Raw genomic sequence first — 23,117 nt, forward strand, 5'->3', positions numbered from 1 at the left:
AAGCATATTAAAAACACCACATAGATTTACATTAGATTTACATTAACATTAAGAACTTTATAAAAACTTTAACTGATTCAATTTGATAGTTTTCACAAATGGGCTGGTTTATACTGATTATAAGGAATCAAATACAGTAGATGCATTTTTGAAAATATGATTACTAAACTAAAATCAAATAGATGCAAATACTTAACTTTTTTAGTGTATTTAACTGTTAAGGGCATGGAAGAAATTTCTTGGAAATTTAATTATCACACTGTGTTTAGGGAAACCAAAATCCTAACCCTTTTGGAATTAATAAGAACCCATTTTAAATACTGTATGTCCAAAATACCAGGGGGGGGGGAATGATGAAACTCTGAATTGACCAGTCAGCATTCAGGACCAAAACTCTGTTTTATTATAATCAGCTGGCATAATGATGAAACAGTGAAACATGCAGAAACATATTAAACAGAATTAGCAGGAAAAAAAGCATTTTGCAGAAGAAAAAAAATGCTGACAGAAAAATAAATTAAACTGACTGAAATAAATTAAAAATAAATTAAAATGACTGATATGCAGTGTTGGGGAAAGTTACTTTGGAAATGAACGCATTACCGCCATAAAAAGTCACTATTGCATTACTTAGTTACTTTTTAAGGAAAGTAATGTGTTACGTTCCACACATCCTCTCAACATGGCGACAGGAGAGGCGTATATAATAATAATAAATAATAATAATAAATAATAAATAACAAAGTAACTTGTGCTACTTATTTGAAAAAGTAACTCAGATATTACAATGCACATTTAAAAGTAATGCATTACTTTACTAGTTACTTGAAAAAAAGTAATCTGATTACATAACTCATGTTACTTATAATGCGTTTCCCCCAACACTGCTGATATGCAAATCAGTTTAGTCTATATTCAGATTTTAAACATTAACGCCTGGATCCTTTTTGCCCAACGGCCGCACGGATCTGCTCCACCAGTTTTCCTCTGTTGTTTGTGATGTTTTTTCCAGCGACCTCCATGAGATCAGTGATCATCTCAGCGCTGTAAGGACCTTGAAAGGTCTTATAACTTTTCCTCTTGGCCTCAATTTTATCTGAAGAAACATGAACACACTTAAATCAGAACACAGTTGATATTTCAGTTTTATTCAGGACATTGTAAGACTTTAACTTGCCTCCACAGTTGACCATATTAAAGAGAGGGATGTGGATCACAGTTGGAGTGTTTTTGCCTTTGAACACATAGAAGTCCTTCGGTTTCTGTAAGTCCTCACTGGGAATGTTGACCTCAGGGAAAGGGATGTTTAGTTCCTTGCACATCTTGGCAGCTTCCTTCACTGTCTGCAGTGGAAAAGCATCACAATTGCTCTTATTTTTTTTAAATCACTAACATTTTCTTTTGAGTGAAACTGTAGAGAATGAAAAATGTGTATAATACCATGAAAGGATCACCCTCACTGAAATCCAGTGAAATGATGAGGTCGATGTCTCTCTCTTTTCTCAGCACTGAGAAGTAGGGTGAGTTCAGCAACAGTCCGGCATCTTCATAGTCTCTCGTCTCAGTTTCCTGAAGAGTGGAGGGCACTGCTTCACCTGAGGGATCACAGCATTATTATATTATTCACACAGAATTTCCAGTCAGCAGGTCTGTTCTTACCTGTCATGTCGTGGAGGAAGTTATAATTCCTGCCCCAGGTCCAGTGATTCATGCATTTAATAATGCTCGTCCAAGCACCTGAAAACAAATGCACTCTTATTAATTAAGGTCTTCAGTTTTCAGGCTGAGTAAATAGTTCTTTTGGCCTTCTAGTGGTTGAAGCATAAGTTTCCTGCCACTTGTTTGTCTCCTTGGTTACAGATTGATTAGTGTTTGAGTTCAGCTGTGTCTTGTTAATTACTATAGAGGGTATGCATTGACCGGAACGCGCTCCCTCAGCTGGACTGAGTGGCAGAAGAACCTGCTGCGTGACTGGATTTAATAGGGGGAACTGCGAAAACGCGAGTAAAACAAACGATTACACTAAAGGTTGGGCTCGAAAGTGTTCTTTATGACATGTCAAATAAACCTAATCCATGGATATTGACATGCAGCCAGGAGTCGTGTTTCCTGACATTTATATGTGCCTGATTTCGATGCCGGGGAAATGCATTATATGCTTTATATAAATACAATGTAGTTAGGTTTAAATCCGAGTAATCACTTATATCAATTTTATATATATATTATACATATACAGGGATGGGCAGTATTTGATACATGTATTTCAAATACAAAATAATATTTTTGTATTTGATAGGGTTGATGAAAATGGCTTTGTGTTTTGTATCACTTTATACTTTAGTGTTTTGTATCACTTTATACTTTAGTGTTTTGTATTTTTAAAATACTGTAAAATACTTTGTAAGAAGTCTACATGATGACATCATGAAAATGCAGCCTCTGATTGGTGCTTACTTAACCGTGGAAACTCCACATGACTTTGGCCTCCAGAGAGCTCTGTAAAAAGACGGGACATGTACATGTTAGTGAGTTCTTCTTATTCTAGTATGCATCTTTTTTGTTTCATGGTTTGATTTTCATAATTGTTTTAAAAGATTGCCAAATAGATACTGTAATACATTTTTAAAATTAAAAGATAATCGTGGAAACTATAACTCATGCTGCGTTCCAGATGAGGTTGGATGAAATGAAATGTCCCACTTCAGACCTCAGTGAGTTCCAGTCACTCATACGTCACATTCACATGTTGACCACATGACACAATGAGAGCATATTGCGTATTTGTGTTGATTATGGCAAAATAGAATAAAAATGACATAAAATCGCTTTGAAAACTGCTGACGAAAAGCAAAATGAAGGTAACATTACACAAACTTAATGTCTAATGTTAAAGTTTGTTTTTACATTCATATCCATTGGCGTCAGGACACAACATCTTGGAATTGACTCAAAATGACACATGTCGCTGAGGTCGGGGTTGATCGATGTACCCCGAGTTCACGCAAAATGGCTGACTTTGAGTGGCGTTCCAGACGTTATTTCCTAGAAGGAGGTGAGAAAAATCTAAAATATGATCTATCTGGAATATAGCGCAAGTAAGGATATTTATAGGCAAATACTCAAAACTGGTTTAGAGATTGTTACCAGCATAAAGATTGTTTTCTGAACTTAAGAAAGAACTGCTACTCTAATTATGTTGATTCATGTTTTATTACTGGTTCTCTCTCTTTCACTTTTTGCTTGTAAACTCATTTAGTTTCAATGTTCATTTGTCGTGGATTCAAGCTATTATGACACCTTCCACTGCATATAGTAGCCTGAACTTCTTTCATTTATTTATAGATAGACATAAACACAGAAGTAAGCAGTTTCATGCAAAATCCATATCAACAGCTTAAATATAAATAGGCTGATTATTATAGGTTTACGACAGTGATTTGGGGCAAGGCAAAAACACGGTTTGACAGTTGGATTTGTAATATATTCCCTTGTTATTTTGTTCATTTTGACAGTGTAGTTTTGATTTTGAGTTCTTATCGAGAACAATGTTGGCTGTATAGACTTCTTGACTACATGTTTCATTACAGGGTCAGACAAGTATTTTGTCTTTTAATAGAACTAACTGGTTTTCAAAAGAACTAGAGGATAAAAATATCTGAATCTTGAATCTTAAATATCTAAAATATTAAATGTACAGTGGTATACGTATCAATCTTGCTATAAAATCAAAAATTGCATTTAAAATTTCCATCCATTTGAATTATACAGTTTTAACACAAACTAATAAACTTAATGTAATGCATATTTGTCAGTCGTACATGAATGAATCAGTTTTCTATAATAGTGCTAAAGTGTTTTTTTCTTAATTCACAATAACCAGGTTGAAACAGGTTCTGATCTGTTTTATTGATGTGTGACTGACAAATATGCATCACATTACGTTTATTAGTTTGTTAAAATAATAGATGGAAATTTTGGTAACACTAAGGTACACTAAGGTGTAAATCAGCATCCCCACAACTCTAGAAAAGTGGTGTGGAGAATGGATGGATATTAGAAACAGTTCAACCTACCAAATGGCCAACCAATCCGACCTCTAAAATTGTTGATTACATCCATGGTGTAACTCTTCATATTCAGTTTTTCTGCTTTTTTATCAGAAATTCTCAGGCTTTCCACACGAATTTTGCCTCCAGAGAGGTCTGTAAAAAGACGGGACATGTACATTAGTGAGTTTTTATTCTAGTATGTGTATCTTTTTTTTTTTTTTTTGGTTTGGTTTGATTTTTCATAATTGTTTTAAAATTTTGCCAAAGAGCAAAAATTGACTAATACATTTTTTTAAATTACATTTAATCATAAACAGATGCTTTTATCCAAAGCGAAACTTACAAATGACACATTTTAAACACAGATATGATATGAAATATGGCCTTTTGTGTTTTTACAGTATTTCATTTTTTTTTTTTTTTAAGTTTCCTTCTCAAATCTGTCTCAAAGGCCCGTTATAACGATACTATTACGTATCGTTATAACGAACTATATAACGAACTATAACGATAACTATTTTAGCGTTCACATCGTCCACACCAATCCACAATATCATTCTGTTTATTAAAGGGTTAGTTCACCCAAAAATGAAAATTCTTGTTCTAAACCTGTATGAATTTCATTATTTTGAACACAAAAGAAGATGAAGAATGTCTGTAACCAAACTGTTGATGGACCCCACTGACTATATATATATATATTTTTTTTTCCTATGGAAGTCAATGTCCATCAAATGTTTAGTTACACACAATCTTTCAAATATCATCTTTTATGTACAAAAGAAAGAAACTAATTGAGGGTAATTGTTATTTACTTTATTTACAAAATATTAATCTTGATATTAATATTAATATTTTTAGGTGAACTAACCCTTTAAGCACAAGATGCAGTTTTGTCATCTGTCACTTTAAATGCTTGAGCTCTTTAAGCAGGATGGATTCTGATTGGCTGTCAATGTTTCTATTGTTCATCAGCTGGAAAAAATCATTCTGAAAGTGATTCCAATGATATTGTTTCTCTGCGCCGTTACAGTTGTGGTGTGGACTCTGCTATTCTTTTATATTTAGAGCGATTTTAGAACTATATCTAGTTATCATCCCTGGTGCAAATGGGCCCTAAAACTTTAAGACGTGAACACAAGGCTGTGATGGACATACAGACCAATCAGTGGCTTGTTACCGTTCAGTGATGTCCTGATGGATTCATCAAAAGCAGAAGGATCTTTGCCAGTCAAAACAGAGAGATTCATGTCCACGAGGTTCATGAGCACCTGGTAACACTCTTCTGTAGCTGGAGCGTTTGGATCTTGTTGTCTGCGCTCTGATAGAGGGTGCAGTAGCACTTCTCGCGTCCCGGGTTTGAATCCCGCTGCAAAGACTTCTTCCGACCCTGTTCCGCTCTCTCTTGCCAATGCTTCCAGTCTCCTCTCATGCGGTTCTATAGATTAAATTTACATTTTCAGCATCACTTCAGTGTCACATGATCCTTCAGAAATCAGAAATATGTTGATTTGCTGCTCAAGAAACACTTCTGATTATTATTGATGTTGAAAACAGTTTTGCTGCTTCGTATTTTTGTGGAAACTGTTGATGCACTACTATTCAAAAGTTTGGGGTAAGGTAAAAATAAATTTATTCAACAAAGACACATTAAATTAATCAAGTGACAGTAAAGACATTTATAAAGATTTCTTGTTCAAATAAATGCTGTTCTGTTGAACTTTCTATTCATCAAAAATCCTGAAAAAGTATCATGTGTCATTTCAATACTGATAATAATCGTAAATGTCTCAGCAGCAAATCAGCATATTAGAATGATTTCTGAAGGATCGTGACACTGAAGACTGGAGTAATGATGCTGAAAATTCAGCTTTGATTCAGCTTTTGCTATATTTTTGATCAAATAAATGCAGCCTCAGTGAGCAGAAGAGACTTCTTTAAAAACATCAAATCAGGGCTGTTAAATAGTTTTAAAACTTAAGAAATGCTTTACCCTTTCCCATTTCCTTAAGTATTGTTTCCTTGTGTTGAAAGAAATCTGAAAAACAAAACAAACAAAAAAATCAAATGGATGGTAATTAAATAACTGTTAAACTTAAGTCAAATTAAGGTCAGAACCTTTTATCTTTTGCCAGAGAAGTTTCTTAATCTCCACTTCATCAGCTAAAGCGCTTCCGCATAGAGCTGCAGAAAAACAGACAGTAAAACACTGGACACAGGTACAACATTACACCCTAACACAACATAAATAGCACATATTATTACGCAATAAGCTAATACAGACCTGAAATTTAGGTAAATTTTGTACAGTGTGCGATGTAGAATATAAACTGATATTACAAATATTAAACTCCCCTTTAAGAGTTTGTTACCTTGCAGGTACAGCATGTCAAATTCATCCTGCTGATTTTTCTTGGAGCCTTTGTGAAACTTGCTGCCAAAGTTGGAGGCGTCCACAAACGCTCCAGTGAGAGAATAACCTGCTTCATGAGGAGTGATCTCGAACCAGGGGTCTGCAGACAGAAACACGTCTATATAACAGCTGAAACAAACACATTATCTCTCTCTCTTTCAGACAAACACAGACCTCCGATATTGCGTTGTTTGCACTTCTTGTCGATCACGGTGTAGATGGGAAACGGGACTTTACCGTCTTTACTGTGCTGGCTCCACTGCTCTGTGAGTGTGTGTTCGTCGATCTACAGAGAACACAGTATTCACAGCTTCATGTTATTGTAGAGACCGGGGACAAATACATTCAATTTCTTCAATCACCAACAAGTTCAACTTAAAACTTGTGCAACAACAGTCCTCTTGACTCAAAGCCTCAAGTATCTTTACATTTATGCAGTGAGAGACTTTATAAAGAGAATTTTACTGAGAAAATTAGTAAATTTTATCATTTCATTCATGCTTGAGATAAAGAAATATGACTGCTGAAGTACAAAAGTCATTTTGGAGATTTTACTTTTCATGTCAGTTTTATCTCTGATGTTGGTTAAAACGAGTGAATGTGCTTTACACTGTCTGTATTTTCAGATATAGTCGATGTAAGCCAGATTTTATTAACAAATTACTCTTATGAACTGGTTCTTTAAGTGAGTCAAAAACACACAGAGGGAACAACATGTGCACCAATTCATGAACAAATGACTCTTATGAACCGGTTCTTTTTAGTGAGTCAATACACAATACACCCGATTCAGTGGACCGCTTTTAAATCACTTAGTAAACTGCAAGATATCAATAACATGTTCTCTGTAAAAATGCTACTTTTCCCTGAGTAGTTTCGAGAAATATTTATTTCCTGTTTTTTTTTTTCTCTTCACACAACCCCTGAAGAACTTGGTCTTACTTCCGACGAGCTGCTTTAAAACGATATGTGTATTGTGAAAAGCGCAAATTTGACTTAAAAAAAAAAAGTCTTATTTCAATGGATTCATTATTCATAACATCATGTTAATTTTATCACCTATCTGTGTATTAATTTTGTGTTATATTCTCTATGTAGTAGTCTAGACCTATCCCTATAAGCTCAGAGATGTTTAGTCCTCATAGTCCTCGTGCCATCCTATAAAAATTTTTCTAGATCTGTCCCGGGTCAGGAATAGGCTATTTACAGACCTCTTTCACATATGACGTGATGACCATCACTGCCCAGATATCAGTCAGACTGAAGTGGTCTTTCCCATAGTAATATTTCTTCAGTTTGGCAAATGCTTCTTTCCAGCTGACTTCAGGACCGCTGAGTCTCTTGATGATCTTGTTTTTCACAGTCTCTAGTTTGGTGGACCAGTCTGGATCCTGATATACGGAGGCCATACACCTTCAGAGGAAGAATATATGCTCTTATTTTTGGCATTCAACCTGTGTGTGTGTGTGTGTGTGTGTGTGTGTGTGTATGTGTGTGTTTCTCAGTGTTCATACCAGGTGGATCCAGAGACTCCGCTCAGATAAAGGATGGAGTCCAGAAGACCTGTTTTCTGGAGCTGAACCAGGGATCCCAGCAATCCCACCATGGCTCGTTGTCCTCCTCCAGAACCCAGTAAGGCAATGTTTGGCACCTCATCCTGAAACACACACACCATTCAAAGCATTAGATTATCCACCTTATTTTTAAAGTAAGAGCCCAGCTAACAGAAAGAATAAAAGATTCTTAGAACATATTTTTGTTTGCTAGGAGGGGTGTGCCCGAACATTAAATCCAGTCTACGGAGCCCCGAAAGAGACATGGTTAGTCGTTTGCTAGCAGGAGCCTGTTACTTTGTAGTTCATCAGATCTCACTCACCATGTAAAGAGAGTAAGGAGAGATGGCTGATAGGACAATGGTGAATAGTTTGCAGTTCCTGAGCATCACTGTCAAATATCCAATCTTGTGAAATGTGTAGTAAGTACTGACACTCCCTAGTATAGAGGGTATGCACGTGACGTCACCGTCGACCGTTACGACTGCGGCCACGCCCACTGAGTGGCAAAAGACTGAATGGGCTCGCACACCGGACGCGAAGCTCAGCGCCTCGCCACGTCTTTATAATTCGAACGCATTGTTACACTGGCGGCGACATTCGGCGCCTGTCCGCGGCGCCCAGCTACGACTCAGAAAAAATATAAAACAATGCGTTCGAATTTGAAAGACGTGTCGCGGCGCTGAGCTTCGCGTCCGGTGTGCGAACCCCTTGAGCGGCAGCATTGGTTTTCAGCGTGAATGTCGTGAAAAACACACAAAACACACCCAAAACGGGAAAGAGCTTTGTGATTGACTGTACAAATAGCTTTGATACAAAACCTGAGGTATATATTTAAAAACTGCATAAAGCAACGACTCCAGGCAGAGAAACGTGGATTTGCAGTTATAATTTTGTGTCAAATTGTTGCATTTTGAGGTAAAATCATACCGTATATATTGTATTGTTATATATTGTGTTGACAACTGATCAATTAAATATTTTCCATCTTATATTCTGCATAATTGGGTGTTTTTCAATAAACAACAACACTGACAAAAACTATACTATAAAACTATATATGTTTTAGGGCTGGACAATATGACGATATAACATTGATATAAGTGATTACGCGGATTTAAACCTACCTATATTGTAGTTATATAAAATATTCACAGGCAGATTTGCTTTATGTATTTCCCCACCGTCGAAATCAGGCACATATAAATGTCAGGAAACACAACTCCTGGCTGCATGTCAATATCCATGGATTAGGTTTATTTGACAAGTTGTAACACATTCAATTCCAACCTTTAGTGTAATTCGTTAGTTTTACTCGCATTTTCGCAGTTTCCCCTGTTAAATCCAGTCATGCAGCAGGTTCTTTTGCCACTCAGTCCAGCTGAGGGAGCGTGCTTTCGGTGGGAAAGTGACGTCGATGCATGCATACCCTCTATACACACAGCATGTGTGATTGCAATCTCGAAAGGGAAAATGAAAGCGATTTCAATAGAGGGTATGCATCGACGTCACTTTCCCGCCGGAACGCGCTCCCTCAGCTGGACTGAGTGGCAAAAGAACCTGCTGCATGACTGGATTTAAGAGGGGGAACTGCGAAAACTCGAGTAAAACAAATTACACTAAAGGTTGGACTCGAAAGTGTTTCTTACAACTTGTCAAATAAACCTAATCCATGGATATTATGGACATGCAGCCAGGAGTCGTGTTTCCTGACATTTATATGTGCCTGATTTGACGCCGGGGAAATACATAAAAATATGCCATAAAATACATAAATCTGCCTGTGAATATTTTATATAATTACAATATCGGTAGGTAATTAGAATTAAATACAATTTCTGTAGCTGAAAATCTCCTGCTTAAACCTACATAAACCTGAAAAGCACCATTTATTTCATTTATGATCTGTTGTATTTGTGCCATTACTTGTATTTTGATTATTTGTTCTCGTTTTATTACTGTTTAACTTACTTACATTTTAAATATGAGTAATCTAGTAGCTTTTGGTTTTCCTTATTTATTAAGGATACATGTATCAAAAACAACAAAAACAATAATTAGGCTTATTTTATAGGCTCATTTTCTTTTCTATTACTTTATAATTTTTTTTGTTGTGGGGCCAGTGAAAATTTTGGCAGGGCAAGTAAAATTAACCACCAGCTCAACTGGGCCAGCAGAAAAAACTCCTTAGCATTGAGCCCTGAGTATGCATTAAGCAATCCACATATGTCCTGTGTTTCCTTTAATTATAAAACACTCAATTTATAATTTGTCTAGTTTTAAACACGATGCGTAACTGGTGTCAAACCCTATAAAAGACAGCTGTGAAAAATGTTGGCAATGGCTTATCTTGCATTATTGGAAGACTTGGCAAACAATGCGCTCTGCAGAGTGCAAAATATAATTAAACCATTAAAATAGAATCCAGAAAATTAAAACACAAAACAGAATTTGTTAAAACAAATAAAAAAATAAAACTTTTAAAAAATAAAAAATAAAAAAATTGAGGGGAAAGAATAAAATGTATATCATAAGGCCCTAAAAATGTTTTTTTTTTTTTTTTTTTTGTTAAAATTTTAATAGTTGGTAAATTGGATAAGTTTCATTATTTCAGTTAATTAGACATACTTTTATGATTGCTAAAATTTAATTTAACCATTAAAATGGAGTCTAAAAAAAAACTGAAAAAAAAAAAAAAACGGAATTTGGGGAAAAAATAAAACGGATTTCATAGGGCCCTAAAATATGAAGTGACTTAACATTTGATGTTCATCGGCCACAGCACCATTCACAGGTCATCTCAGATATATGAAGTATAAAATAAGAAGCTTTACCTGACTGCACTTTATCTGAAGCTTCTTCAGGCTTTGTAGAACAGATTTTCTCCTTCCGTCTATAAACTCTGCTTCATTCTTATTCAGAGAGGGTTCGATTCGCACCTCACCGCTGCAGCGACAGACAGAACAGTCCTGAATTTAACTTATTTGATATTTAGATATTGAATATTCTAGATTTCAATGCAATTAAGTCTGCCGTTTATTTTGAACAGTTATTCTCAGTTAGAATTTAATTGTGTAAGTAATAGTACAAAACTTATTTTAATGCTTCCATGAATCTGAGCAGGATTACATACCTTTCCTGGGGTTTGGATGCACTCATCTGTAAAACAATAGAGTCCACAGTTTCTGTTATTTGAGATTATATATATATTATATATATATTACTGTCTATAATACAGCTGATTGTTTGGGACGTCATGCAAATTTACATCCTTTAGTTTTTATTCTTATACAGTCAGATAAATAACATGTATGGATCAAAATAGCAGCACTGTAAAGTTTTTTTTTTTTTTTTTTTTCCTTTTAACTTAAATTAAACTGACTTAAAGTTTGTTCCAAACATACAATTATTTATAGTATATTTAAAGAACATTACACAGATTTTGATGCATAGAAAATTGAAAACTTTGTCATTGAAATACGATAATTGACTGTTTAAATTGGTTTTAAAGCAAATTACAGAAACATATAATTTATAATGCCGTGAAACCTTTTAACTGCATTGCTATTGCTGAAATGACATTATATATTTTTAAGCTTAAAGTAAATACTTACTATTCCTGTATATCCTGAATCTTCACCAGCAACACCACAGCAGCTGTTATCTTGACATCTGGACAGAAGATGCTCTTTATATGGCTCTGAAACTACACTGCAAGTCTAGACATAATCATGACGGTGAGGTTGTGAATGATAAATTATACAATCATTCACAGTAATATCACATTTTGATATTTCCTTGTAATTTTTTTTTAGTTTTAGTTTTAGTTTTAGTTTTAGTTTTTGTGGCAGGCAACAGGTTGATCTTATTGAACATTTTTATCTAAGGCTCTTTTTACAAAGAAAAGGCAAAAGACTTCAGACACATTACCAGGGATAGGGATGCTTGCACATGTTAAATTAATAATGTTGTGTGATGTTTAATTTATGTTTGTTTCTTTAACACACATTGACATTATCATGTAGGGATATTCTAGAAAGTAATTCATAGATGTGAGTCAGTATAATGATCCATATATACGGGCAAGCAGATGTGCCTAGAATATGAACACACTCGCTAAATTGTATGTTACGATTTTTCCATATAAAGAATATGCTGCTAAATGCATTAAGACGGTGATTTTGGAGGACCAAATTCCATTCCACAAAAGGTTCTTTTAGATTTTTAAAAAGTTCTTTACACAGAGAAAAAATTTATTTTGAGAACTTCACTGTGGTATGGGAAACAAAAATGCTCTTCTGTGGTATCGCTGCAAAAAACAAACTTTTGGAACCTTTATTTTTAAGAGTATAATGTAAAAATATTGTCTTCAATGTCATTGTCTTAGCAGTAGATAGACCTAGTGTTTTTGACATGAGAAATTAGTTTTTGCTGTATGTTGTTTTAGAACATTTGGTCATGTTAAGAAACCAGGTTGATCTGGTCTGGCTGGTTTTAGGAGGGCACCGCCTTCAAAGACGTCCTCTTTTGAACACAAAACCACAGTAACTTTAGAATACTGATCCTTCATTTAATGAATAACTACACAGGAACAAATGTGTAATGCATTATTAATACTCTAGTAAATACTATTAACTAACAATTGATGAATTAGTAAGTAATAGTGCTCAGTTGAAGGTGGTAGTTCACTATTAGCTAATCAGTAACTACTATTTTCTTTCATACCTCCCAGAGAACTACAAAGAATTATATAGGCTCATAATTAACATGAATGATGCATGTATAAATAATTATAAAATGATGTAATGACTGAAGTATTACCAAATCCTTCAGAAGAAATTCCTGTTCAAAACTGTACAAAAACCTCAAAAGTTTACAATGACTTCAGTAGTTTCTAGAGAGCTATCATGTTTTTCCTTTTATAACACTAGGGGTTACCATGACCTTTACTTTTGAATTAATTACACATTATGCATCATTCATGTCAATTATTAATCTGTATATAGTAGATCTTAGTAGTTCTCTGGGAGGAATGAAAAAACAGTAGTTACTGAACTACCACCTTCAGCTGAGCACTGTTACTAATTCACTCATCAGAGTTTCTTGTTAATAGTGGTTACTAGAGTGTAATTAATGCATTACTCATTTGTTCCTGTGTAGTTATTCATTAATGAAGAATCAGTATTTTAAACTGTTACCAAAACCACTCTCAGTGTGATTCATTTCCACTGATTGTTGGTAAATATCTTCATCCTCCATTTCAGGAGCTTCAAATGGAAAATAAAAAATAATGGACACAGCTAACTAAAAACTGCATCGCTCATGTGAGAGATAAAACCACTGTAATAGCAGTCTGGGATTATCAGAAATAGAGATGTGTTACAGTTCACAGGTTACTGTACTGCAAATTACAAATCCAGCTTTGTTGGCATCTAATGGGGACATTTTGGTACTGTGCCCAAACAAAATCTTACTGAAAGCTCATTTTTTGAAATATCAACCTCAAATTTGGAACACAACTTTATGGCTTTGATTTTCTAGCAGTTTTAGAGTTTCATAAAATTTAGATTTTTATATAAAACAATGTTCATAAATCATTTTCATAAACTCCTCTATAACTTTTTACTTATTTTATTTTTTAAACTTTTTTTTTTTTCACCCTTGTGTACAGTTCTGAGCGTTGTTATCCTGTCTGCCTGTCTGCTACCGATCCTGTCTGTAATCCGTTTACGATTACGAATATTATTTCTTTTATTTTGTTACAATTTTTCACATTTTCACAGATTCTGCAAGGGGTTCACAAACTTTCAAGTGACAATGTATATGGCCTTAACTTAAAAGCAAAAAAAGCAAGCAAATAACAACATTGAAATGGGTAAATAGCAATATCAATCTCAATATCCAAAACAACGTGTACAGCATCAGCCAATACTGAGCCAGCATTCTGATACAGAACCTGGAAGAGCTGCACTGTTACTATGTCAACAGCACAGGAGACTGACAGAGAAGAGAAGAAATTGCTGTATAAAGTTGTTATTTTTTTGTTTTGGCGCACAAAAAGTATTCTTGTTGCTTCATAACATTCAAGGTTAAACCACTGTCACATTAACTATTTCAACAATGTCTTTCAAAAAACACACCTTTCCTTCCCCCTGACTCAAGTCACTGAAAGTTCTTCAGGAAAGCATATTCTATGTATAATGTAACTTGTGTATCTATTAGTTTTTTCTTTCATGTTTGGTATCATTTTAAATGTCTCAGTGTGATTGGTAAAATGGTCTCAATTTCACAGCCGTCACTAGTATTATGCAGAAGATTGAAAACTAAGGAGAATTCTGTCCTCCTTTTGGGTGTTGAAACACCCACTCCTCTTCCCCAAAACAGGTGTTGGTGTAATAAATATTTACAATTCTTTTGTTCTGGTCTGTATATAAGGTAAAGTGCAAAGCAGTCAGGCGGGATCTTCTGTAGCCAGAGGCCCCCACACGGTGATGGACAAGTGTCTTAAAACACAAATCCACCACTGTGTGCATGTGCATTTCAACTGATGTTATGCATTTATTATTTATGAATTAGCTTCTAATTGTCCAACTATGAAATTGACATGATACATTTTTACTTGACAAATAAAATGTTATATTTGATTTACTCTGCAATCATTATGACCTGTAGATTATTGAAGTCTATATTTCCGCAAATCTGCGTCAGGATAGATTAAAACTAAAGGCTCAATGAAAGGAGCATGTTGCACATCATGGGACTTTTTGAATGGCATAATATGACGTTTACCCTCAGCGATCCTTCAAATACGTGAGCAGAAGTTGTTGAAATGCCGTGAATTTCAGTTTATCCTTCATTTGCCTCACGTAGCTAACGGTAAAATAAGTTTCTATTAAATACAATAGCCTACTACTTAATCATGAAAATGTTTTTATATGTAAATAAATGAATAAGGATCAATAAATAAATACTGACACAAAAAAACATAAGAAATGACATTATTGATTATGATTGATTTTACTTGACACCGATGCACACAGCGGCGCGCTGTTTAGGACGGGTTTGTGTTGAAGAGTGGCTAACAAAGTAATCTTTTCACATAATGTTCTCTCTCTCAAAATGTAAGCGAGTGTAAATGTCAGCAGCATCATAACGTTATATGTCTGAAGTCTGTCAGGTAAAACAAGAGCTTATTGATGCAGTTCAGTCAGTTTGCTATTTTATTCTAACCGTTACTCCTGATAGGAGGCTTCTGTAAATATTTAGTGTATACGTAGAGTTACGCTTCAACTAAGTTTAATGGTGCAACACAAAAATATTTAGTAGTGCGTAAGTTGTAACTTAGTGCCCATTTATGTCAAAACTAGGCTACGTTGTATGTTACGCAGAGCTGGTGCCTCTCAGGAACCTGATGATCAGGTCGGGCTTTCCCACAGGCCTACCGTCTATTGCATTGTGATGTGTTGCTATGGTGGCAACACCATATTTATTAGTCGCTTCCACGGATCCATGCGAACTTGAATCATTTTGATAACGTTTTATCTATACACAGGGAAAGGAAAGGGAAGGAGGCCTTCGCAGGGGATAGTTTAGTTGACACTTCAGGGCTGCGTTGTCGTCGTGTCTAGGCGCAGGTCTTCCATCTCATCTGGATACGGCCTGGATCTGGCAGACTACGGTAAACCTCAGGATAAACAGACGCTTCTTCTTATGATGTAGCGAGTACATCAGGTGTTATGGGAAGTGTTCCTGGTATAATTCATGCAGCCTAACAATTTACATGATTTGAATTATAGAAGTAGATAATATGTTATGTGTGTGCCAGAAGTTATGTAGATAAATATTGATTAATAACTTGATTATACATCACTCAAAAGATATACATTGAAGTGTTGAATAAACTAGTGGTGGAAATGTTGATTCTTCCAAGAGATTCGTTCATTTTCATGACGTCAATATTGTTCTCAGAAGCAAGAACTCAAAGAGGAAACGTTCAGTGGAAGCGAGTTACTTTCTGTTTCTAGTAGAGTTGCATGATCCAGTGACATACATTTTTAAGTCACTTGTCTAGTGCTGATATGATCTTGGTAAGCATGTGATTTAGTTTCCATCTGCGTTTCCTCAAATGATGTTTTCCTGAAAGTGTGTCAGTGTGTGGAAACGTCTCGGGTTACTTATATAACCCTAGTTTTTTTTTTTTTTTTTTTTTATTGCAAGATTGAACAAGAACAACTTAATCATATCAATATAACAATGGATGACATCAATCATAAATAATAAGGAAGACAAATACATTAAGTAGTGAAAGGAAAGCAATCAAAAAAAAAAAAAAAATACAGAGGTAATAAAACAAATTATGTAACATTCATCAGATCATTATACAGATTTATAAGTTTGACACTTTTTTTGTTATTAATCTTTTTTAGTGTTATAATTAAATAGTTAAGGTCACAGAGAAAGTGGTTTAATTTGGGCACTGTTGAAGAAAATTTACATTTATGAATGTAATATTTTGCAAACAAAATAACTAAATTTCCTATATATTCTATATTTTGTTTACAATGTGAAAAATAACAAAATACATCGCACATATTTAAATCAATGATCAAATTAGATTTCGAAGCCAAAAAATTTGCCAGATCGGACCAAAATTCTTTAACAAGGGGGCATTTGAAGAAAAGATGATCAATTGACTCAATACCAGATTTACAAAAATTACAATTTAAACTAGTGTTACTAAATTTAGAAATCATTTCATTAGTGGGGTATATATTGTGCAACATTTTTAAATGTACTTCTTTGACTTTATTAGAGACACAAAATTTATAGGGTAAGAGCCATGCTTTTTTCCAATTAATCTTATCTATTAAAGAATTCCAGAAAAATTTTCCCCTCGGAATAATTCTTTTTCTAGACTGAAATACATCTCTTATCATTTTGTTACTACATTTTGGGTCATAAATACTCCTGGCTTCAACCAAAAATTTCTGTTCACTCTTTACAATCTCTTTAAATAATAAATGACATCTCATTAAATGAACAAGGCCATTTGGTATAGCTTTTACCATTGTAAAAAATTCTTTATGAACCACTGGAAAATTATGTTTAGACATGAAATCATAATAAGAAAGAACATTCCCATGTGGATCTAGCATATCACATCGATAATCGATACCTTTCTCATGCCAGTTCTTAAAAAAAATTGACTTGTTCTTACTTAGAATGCTTTCGTTGTTCCACAGTTTCACTTTATGTGGAGAAAAATTGTGAACAAAGCAAAGTTTCCATGCCAACAAAGCCTGTTCATGAAATTTAGAGAGTTTTATAGGTAGTTTGGAAGGGGAGAAGTTACAAGTTAACAAAAATTTAAGTCCACCCACTTTTTTATAGATGTTGTGTGGAATAAAGTACCCATTTTTTTTTACCCAATTTACTTTGAAGGTATGATTTACGTCAAAAAAATCAAACATGTCAAAACCCCCATCAGATTTCTTACCACAAATAACACGTCTTTTCAAATGCTGATGTTTGTTTTTCCAAAAGAATTTAAACAATAAACTATTGATTTGTTTACAAGAATTATCATGGACAAATAATGAGAAAGATGGGTATATAAAGTGAGATAGTCCTTCAGCTTTTATTAAAAGAACTCTGACAAGAAAGGATAAATCTCTTTGAAGCCAATTGTTGAATATTAGTTTTGCCTTTTTAATTTTAGGAAGGAAATTCATTTCTTGCCTAAGTGAAATTTTCTTGACAATATAAATACCGAGATATTTCACATTATCCTTAATAGGTATACCATTTACAGAAGTCTCAAGGCTATCATATAGACAAAGAATTTCAGATTTGGGAATATTTAATTTTAGACCAGAAGCCTGTGTAAAGGTATCTATAGTTTCAAGAACCCCAGCAATCTGACTAGTATTTTCTAAAAACAAGGTTGTATCGTCCGCAAGTTGCGAAATTCTAATCTCACGGTCGAAAATTGACAACCCTTTAATATCAGGATTATTTCGAATATTCAAAGACAGTAGTTCCACAACTAACAGGAACAAAAAAGGGGAAATTCCACAACCTTGCCTAACTCCCCTGTTAATAGGAAATCTTGTAGAAGTATCAAAATGTAAGAGAACTGAACTATTAATATCTTTATATATCATTTTAACCTTCTTTATAAATGTCTCTCCAAAACCAAACAATTCTAGCATAGAAAATATAAAGTTATGTTCGATGGTATCGAACGCTTTGTAGACGTCTAGAAACAATATGACTGCTTCTGATTTAACATGAGCGGCATAATCTATAAGATCTAAAATTAACCTAATATTACAACTTATATGTCTTTTAGGCATAAAACCTGTTCGAGTTTCATTAATTATTTCACATAGACCAGATTTTAATCTTTTTGCAAAAACTAATGATAAAATTTTATAATCTAAATTTAATAGTGTTATTGGCCTCCAGTTGTCAAGGGAGAGAAGATCTTTACCTGGTTTAGGTATCAGGGTAATAAGGCCTTGTTTCATAGAGGTGCATAATTCTTCATTAATTAAACATTCATTATACATTTTAAGTAATGGTCTCTTAATAATTTCCCAAAAGTGTTCATAAAACTCAATAGTAAGGCCATCTGAGCCAGGGGATTTACCTTTCTTCATAGATTGCATTGCTTTGGTAAGTTCTTCTAAAGAAAGGTCATTATCACAGACTGCTTTAAATTGCACCCCGAGCTAATTCTAAGTAATGATCGTCTATTTCGTTTCTCAGACTAGCCAATAAATTTTCCTCCTCTGTATTAAGAGTGTTTTTAGATAATAACTTGTCAAGCTCGTTGAGAATCTCATGACATCTTTTAGAATTTGCCACTTTAAGTTCTTTACCACGACGCATTGCCAATTGTCTGACTTTGAATTAAAAAAATTCCCATCTTTGAATCTGACTCATTGATTTATCATCTAAAACATAAGCAGTTTTTTTGACAGAATCCACAAATTTTTCATCTAAAAGTAGTTTATTATTGAATTTCCAATATCCACGAATTCTTTTAAAACTGTCTGCCTTACCAATCAAAGAAACTGAAATGAATCTATGATCTGATAAAGGTGAGTAACCGATTGAGGTATCTGAAACAAATTGAATTGCATTAGTAGATAAGAGCCAAAAATCAATTCGTGACTTGCGTGTCATATCATTATTTGTCCATGTATAATCTTTATCATAAGGATGTAAGAAACGCCAAACGTCAGTAACTTGTAAATTATCACATAGCAGATCAAAAATTTTAGATGTACTGTTCTTTGGAGGGATTCTATCTATGGAATCATTGGGAGTTTCATTGAAGTCACCTCCAATCAACACATAAGCATCTAAGTATTTTCTTTTTAAATCTAGTAATAACTGGCTAAGTTTTTTAAACATACATGCATTTAAAGAGCTATTATTGTGTCCATACACATTGCAAATGATACATTTCGTATCATCTGTGTTTAAAATTATAATAATCCACCTCCCTTCTCCAGAATAAATTGTTTCTACTACATCTCCCTTCAATTTGTTTAATAAAACAGCGACCCCCGCAGAATGATTTGTTCCATGACAGAAGAATAAAGAATCGCCCCACTGCGATTTCCAAAACTTTAGGTCACTATCACAAGAATGTGTTTCCTGGAAAAAAATAATTTGAGCTTCTCTGTGTTTAATAAAAAGAAAAAGTGCTTTCCTTTTATCTATATTCCTTAAACCTATGACATTAAGAGAAATAAAGTCTAATTTCCCAAAATAATGAACTGTCATCCAAAAGATAAAGAAAACAAAGACAAAATACAGACAAAGAACAACAAGGAACACGACCTCCTAAATTAACTTAAGCTATTTGTTACGATGAAAACAAATAGACCCATCAGGATCTCACATGTAACAAGAAGTCAACCAATATTACAAGTCCACATTGTAAGATTATAGGGACAATAAAATTGTCTGTGTGTCCTTTATTCACTCAAGGTTAACTAAATGTCAATATTCCCTTTTTTACCTTCGATGTAAGCGAAAGCACCGATGAAAGACGCTCTTTTGCCTTCTTCTCTGGCTTTTTGAACCAACGGCCATGCCTTGGCCCGTGCTGCTCTTTCCTCAGGTGACAGGTCTTCTTTTAAACGAAGATGGGCTTCCTCTAGGAATTTCGAGCCTCTTGCATCCCTCCATACAATATCCCGAAAGTGCCGCATGCTGAATTGAATAATTATACTTCTCGCTGAGTTTCCGTCTTTCTTCTTTCCAATTCTGTGCACAGAATCCACCACCTCCGGTAATGTTCCAACAATTTTCGGGGAAATCTTGCGAGAGATTACATTTGCATTTTCAATCAGTCCGTCTGCTGATTGAGCAGGTGTCTTATGAAGCATAATTTCACAAAGCTAAAATTAGACCATGCTGTTCTTGCTGTTAATCTTGAAATTATACAGTCATTTAAATAAAAAAACAACTGCTTATGTGCATAACATCTTTGTTGGGATTGTGATGAAAATGCAGTTTTTGCCTCTAATATCAAAGGGCTACACATTTTTGTTATAAGGCCAGTTTGGCCTGTGAAAGCATTAACAACAAATAGATTTGCTTTAAAAAAATATCTAAAAATTGGAATTGGCCATGAAAAATAAAAATTGGTGCTAATAAAAATATTAAATAAAGCATTATTTAAATAAATCTAACAGACGTTTTGCTGTAAAAACAAATGCTGTTTTAAAGAGCATGTACTAGTTCTCTCACAAATTAATTTGTTGTTTATATGGTTAATATTAATGCAACTGTAAGCGCAATAAGTTTAAAAAGAAAAAAAATGGTCATTCTGCCGCACATTGTTATTTTTTTTCTAATCCGGCCATCAACCTAAAATGAGTATGATTTAAATTAATAATTAAAAATAAGTAGGCCTATAATATAATTAGTATTAGCAATATATTATAAATAAAAAGTAGAATGTAATAATAATACAATAGGTAGGCTAAAAAAAAATCAGTATTCTTTAAAAAAATGTGAAATTTGAATTTAAAAAAGTTGAAATGATGCAAACTGATGACTTTAACAAACGCACAGACTATTGATTAACATCCTCTGATAGTTACAGTAGGACTGTCTTAATTTATTTTGTTTTCAGTTTTCATACAAAAATTAGGCTAATTTCCCTATGGAGAACATTAAATGCTCTGAAAATAGTGTAAGTTATGATTTTTCCCATTTGGTTTAGTCTAGTTAGTTTTGTATCAAATAAAATGTGATTTTCGTTGATCGAGATCTGGCAGCAGCTCATTTTTCGTCTTGGGCGAGCGATTCGATCACAGCTTATCTTTCCCATGTAAACTCGCGTAGACCAGCAAACTAATGAGAACGCGGGACAATGATGACGCTCCATAACGAAAGCGCGAAGCCGCAAAAGCTGCCGTAGATCAGCTTACCCAACTGGCAGATTTAAAGAAAATCACGTCGTTTGGCAAATAAATAACTTACAGACAGTTGCATACGCATTGCCAATCGTGTAGGCTTTATGGTACACATCAAACAAGGGATTTATTAATAATTAGTAGTAAATAGTAATTTTAATATTTTTTGCCGAGTCCGCGAATGGTTTGGGTATGCAGAGCATTCGCAGCTTATGGACCGCACGCCACTGATATATATATATACATTTATATATATATATATATATATATATATATATATATATATATATATATATATATACAGTGGCATGAAAAAGTATGTGAACCCCTTGCAGAATCTGTGAAAATGAGAATTATTTTAATAAAATAAGAGGGATAATAAAAAATGCATGTTATTTTTTGTTTAGTACTGTCCTGAGTAAGATATTTTACATAAAAGATGTTTGCATTTAGTTCACAAGACAAAACAATAGCTGAATTTATTAAAATAACCCCATTCATAAGTATGTGAACCATTGATTCTCAATACTGTGTGCGGTTACCTGATGATCCACCACTGTTTGTTTGTTTTGTGATGGTTGTTCATGATTCTCTTGTTTGTTCTGAACAGTTAAACTGAGCTCTGTTCTTCAGAAAAATCCTCCAGCTCCTGCAGATTCTTCAGTTTTCAAGCATTTTTGCATATTTGAACCCTTTCCAGCAGTGACTGTAGGATTTTGAGATCTGTGTTTTCATACTGAGGACAACTGAGGGACTCAAACACAACTATTTAAAAAGTTTCAAACATTCACTGATGCTCCAGAAGGAAACACGATGCATTAAGAGTCGGGGGGTGAAAACTTTTGAACAGGATGAAGATGTCACAATTTTTCTTATTTTGTTTAAATATCATTGTTTTTCATTTAGTACTGCCCTTCGGAACCAACAGAAGATACTTGCATGTTTCCCAGTAGAAAAATTAAGTACAATTTACCTTGATATTTGAATTCAAAAGTTTTCACCCCCTGGCTCTCAATGCATCGTGTTTCCTTCTGGAGCATCAGTGAATGTTTGAACCTTTTTTAAGAATAACATTTCTATGCTTGATCCTTTACTGCTTGTAGTTTCTAAACTATTACTTCATACATATTAGACCTGTATTTTATGTGTTTTAATTTCATGTAAAATTTCCATACGTTTGATTACAGTTTTGATAAACTACTAGTAATAAACATTTGTTACATATTTGTCAGTCATGGATAAATGAAACACAAATAAGATTTGTGCTGTACAGTATTTAAATGCACAATTTCCAGGGTTAGGGTTAGGGATATTTTATCCCTAATCAAATCAGAGTTAGACATCTGCCTTCTAACAATCAGTCTCCTTACAAACACTTTAAACATCACTGGAGGAAGCACGCATTGCGGTTTCTTACGCTCTGGTAGATACAGTCACGCTGATGGCGTCTAGTTCTGAGGAGCTGGATGTTGTCAGCGTGGCAACGGGAGATTCTGAAGACTCGCCACTTCAATCTCCCGCGAGTGAGGAGCTCATGGAGGTGCTTTCTCGTGCTGTTGCCAAGTTACACATCGACTGGCCAGCCGAGAAGCAAGAGCAGCATGTTAGGAGTAAACTAGACAAACGCTTCTTACCGTCTAGATCTGCTCAGCCTCCACGT

General features: G+C 34.3%; 1 protein-coding gene across 2 annotated transcripts; it reads right to left on the reverse strand.

Moving 5' to 3' along the window:
• Positions 1 to 452: 452 nt before the first annotated feature.
• On the reverse strand, positions 453 to 12,013 carry LOC125261870 (cytosolic phospholipase A2 gamma-like). Of its 2 annotated transcripts, XM_048180424.1 has the most exons (16): positions 11,633 to 12,013; positions 11,152 to 11,177; positions 10,853 to 10,964; positions 7,980 to 8,122; positions 7,677 to 7,878; positions 6,640 to 6,751; positions 6,425 to 6,565; positions 6,171 to 6,236; positions 6,046 to 6,090; positions 5,233 to 5,490; positions 4,077 to 4,205; positions 2,458 to 2,499; positions 1,660 to 1,737; positions 1,441 to 1,595; positions 1,178 to 1,343; positions 453 to 1,096 (listed from the first exon to the last, which is right to left on the reverse strand). In XM_048180424.1, the coding sequence occupies exons 2-16, from the start codon at positions 11,175 to 11,177 to the stop codon at positions 930 to 932; spliced, it is 1,842 nt and encodes a 613-aa protein (XP_048036381.1). In that variant the 5' UTR covers positions 11,633 to 12,013; the 3' UTR covers positions 453 to 929. The 2 variants fall into 2 exon arrangements, with proteins under 2 accessions (XP_048036381.1, XP_048036382.1); XM_048180425.1 differs by lacking the exons at positions 10,853 to 10,964; positions 11,152 to 11,177; positions 11,633 to 12,013 and adding an exon at positions 8,342 to 8,547.
• Positions 12,014 to 23,117: the final 11,104 nt, after the last annotated feature.

Source organism: Megalobrama amblycephala, unplaced genomic scaffold, assembly GCF_018812025.1.
Source record: "Megalobrama amblycephala isolate DHTTF-2021 unplaced genomic scaffold, ASM1881202v1 scaffold516, whole genome shotgun sequence".
Taxonomy (NCBI): domain Eukaryota; kingdom Metazoa; phylum Chordata; class Actinopteri; order Cypriniformes; family Xenocyprididae; genus Megalobrama; species Megalobrama amblycephala.

Bases quoted from the DNA above. Each gene is read 5' to 3' on its own strand.
- LOC125261870 (XM_048180424.1), bottom strand. From the start codon at position 11,177: ATGAGTGCATCCAAACCCCAGGAAAG. The intron at 8,123-10,852 runs GTAAAGCTTCTT...TGTGTGTTTCAG, and splicing joins TTCAGATAAAGTGCAGTCAG to GATGAGGTGCCAAACATTGC. The intron at 6,091-6,170 runs GTTCTGACCTTA...TTTGTTTTTCAG, and splicing joins TCTCTGGCAAAAGATAAAAG to ATTTCTTTCAACACAAGGAA.